Consider the following 2,500-nt stretch of genomic DNA (forward strand, 5'->3'; position numbering starts at 1 on the left):
TACGGGAAGAGACGACTACTAGAGACCCTCCTATGAAGACCTCCTAGAGAATCAACCAGCAATAACCTCACGCTGGCCGTGACTGGATCCACAATGACCTGACCGGGGTCAGTCTGGAAACCAGTATCACTGACCGCCAGTTTTGAAAACATGTGTCCATGTCATCTGGCTCCGAGAGGCGAGTGGTGGAACCTCCATCTTTAGCTGGTTATGCATAGCAGTAGTTTAGTTTTTGGCTGTTTTGCTGTAGTCTTACTAAAACCACACTGCTGCCGCCGGTCTTCGAGTCAGAACCGCGTAGGGACACAGAACGTCCGTCTCAACTGCAGGCAGCTGCCCCATGAAGGCCAGGTTTGGAGAAATGACCCTTGCCGCCCTGCGCTTCACAAAGTCAAAGGCCTCGTCCAGACGCACGCGGCGGGCATGGATCAGATACGCCAGGCAGATGGTGGCGGAACGAGAGATGCCGGCCTGACAGTGGACCAAAACGCGTCCACCGCTCTCCTTCACTGAGTCTGGAAAGAGATTGGAGGAGAAGTTCATTTCTGCAGCTCGTTTGCAAAAAACATTTATTGGAGATTTATATCAGCCTTAAAATGACAGTTTGGTAAAAAAAAAAAAAAAAGATTTTTTTTACATTTTTCATTAATTATTTTTACAAATCTGATTGATCTGAATGTAATTGTATTTTACACATTTGACAACTTTACCCCATACAGAGTAAATCAACAGCAAAGACACAGTATCTAGTCCAATCTGGTCAAAACATCTACAATACAGCAGATATTTCTAATTCATAATTCTCAAATAATTTATATATTATAGTTTATATATATATATATATATATATATTTATATTATTTTATGTTTATATAATAATTACTACAGTTATATTTTATATATATATATAACTATAATAATATAACTATAATATATTATTATATATTATAGCTCTATTATTACCCATTATATATATATATATATATATATATATATATATATATAAAATTATATTATTATAGTTGTATTTATATTATATTATTATATTTATATTTATGCTTATATGATATTACTATAGTTTATATTAAATATATATTATAGTTATATTTTTTTTATTCAGCCTCATAATCAAGGATTTGAGTTGTTTATGTAATTTTATCTAGTCAAAGTGACTTATTTCTTTGGAAAATATTTTTTTTCTAATTTTAAGCATTACTTAGTAAAAATTATCTGCCATAGAAATAAGACAACTTTACTAAATATGAAAATTGAAAATATGAAAATTCAATTAAAAAATACTTTATATATATTTTATTAGCAAAAACATGTTTTTTATGTAAGACTTTTTAAGCTAAAAACTAAAAAATCTAATTCAGGTTTGTATTTATACAGTGAACTGTTACTATACACAGCACAGTGTCAGACAGGGTCAGAAGCCATATTTGCAAGTCTATTAGAGCTTATTTACTTCATGTGATTTGTGTGATGATAAAGTCATAGTTCTGATGTACTCCTGAGATACATTTAGCCTCTTAGCTCCAGCGCAAAACCACTGCAGACAGACAGGACCAGCACTTGAAGAAACCCATTCTGACTTTGTGGCTAAAATGACCGAACTGGGACGCTCACCGATGAAGCGGATGGCCTCGGGGAAGAGCACCCGTATGTCTGCGGCCAGGCTGTCCTCTACTTTCAGGGTCATGTACTGCAGCTCCTGCTCGAACAGGTTGGGACAGGATGAGGAGACGTTGAGGACGGCCGTGATGCCGCAGCGCTCCAGTTGTGTCCCTCTGGGACGAGTGGTGAGCGCTGCCCAGGAAGAGAAAGGGCAGGATCTCCACAGGGTCACCCTGCCACAACAAACACACATTGTTGTTGAGTTCACACACACTAAAAGAGTCTGAATAAGGAATCCAGATTCTTAGACTCTGGGGACTCTTCAGATCTCTGAACTGATCAGTACCCTGGTCATACAGAGGTGTGCTCCTTGGTGGAACTGAGGGCGCCTGGGTCGTTCAGCGTCGATGGACTCCCACACTTGAGTGATGTGGTTTAAAACACAGCTCAGGATACAATGCTACAAACTCTTCAAAGCCACCTGAAACACACACACACAGCGGTCATCATTAGAAGAACTCACAGGGAGGCAGACAACCTTACAGACAGCTCATTCAGTAGCATCACTTCACTTCACAACCCATAGAAGTGTATAAGCCTATGCAAGTTATATATAAATATATATCAAATTACTTATATATTTTTAATATATTAACAACATTTTGAAATCATTAAAATTACATTTACTAAACTAAATAATCTCAAAGTATGTTACAATTAAGATTATTGTTTTATCAGGCCTGTATTTTGGCCTAATTCATTTAATTATTACTTTTATTATTAATGATGCTGAAATTATGTAATCTAACTTAAACTTATGTTAGATTTTGACATTTTTATTATTTATTTATTAGTGGTATTTTTTCTCAGCTATGTTGAAAAC

General features: G+C 36.2%; 1 protein-coding gene across 1 annotated transcript in view; it reads right to left on the minus strand.

Annotated features, from left to right (window-relative positions):
* Positions 1 to 147: 147 nt before the first annotated feature.
* Positions 148 to 2,500, minus strand: part of dusp2 (dual specificity phosphatase 2) — a 3,861-nt gene continuing 1,508 nt past the window's right edge. The window contains 4 exon segments of the mRNA XM_072681128.1: positions 148 to 515; positions 1,630 to 1,780; positions 1,782 to 1,846; positions 1,961 to 2,098. Of these exon segments, the coding sequence (XP_072537229.1) occupies positions 256 to 515; positions 1,630 to 1,780; positions 1,782 to 1,846; positions 1,961 to 2,098 (614 nt within the window). The 3' untranslated portion in view covers positions 148 to 255.

Source organism: Salminus brasiliensis, chromosome 6, assembly GCF_030463535.1.
Source record: "Salminus brasiliensis chromosome 6, fSalBra1.hap2, whole genome shotgun sequence".
In the NCBI taxonomy this organism is placed as follows: domain Eukaryota; kingdom Metazoa; phylum Chordata; class Actinopteri; order Characiformes; family Bryconidae; genus Salminus; species Salminus brasiliensis.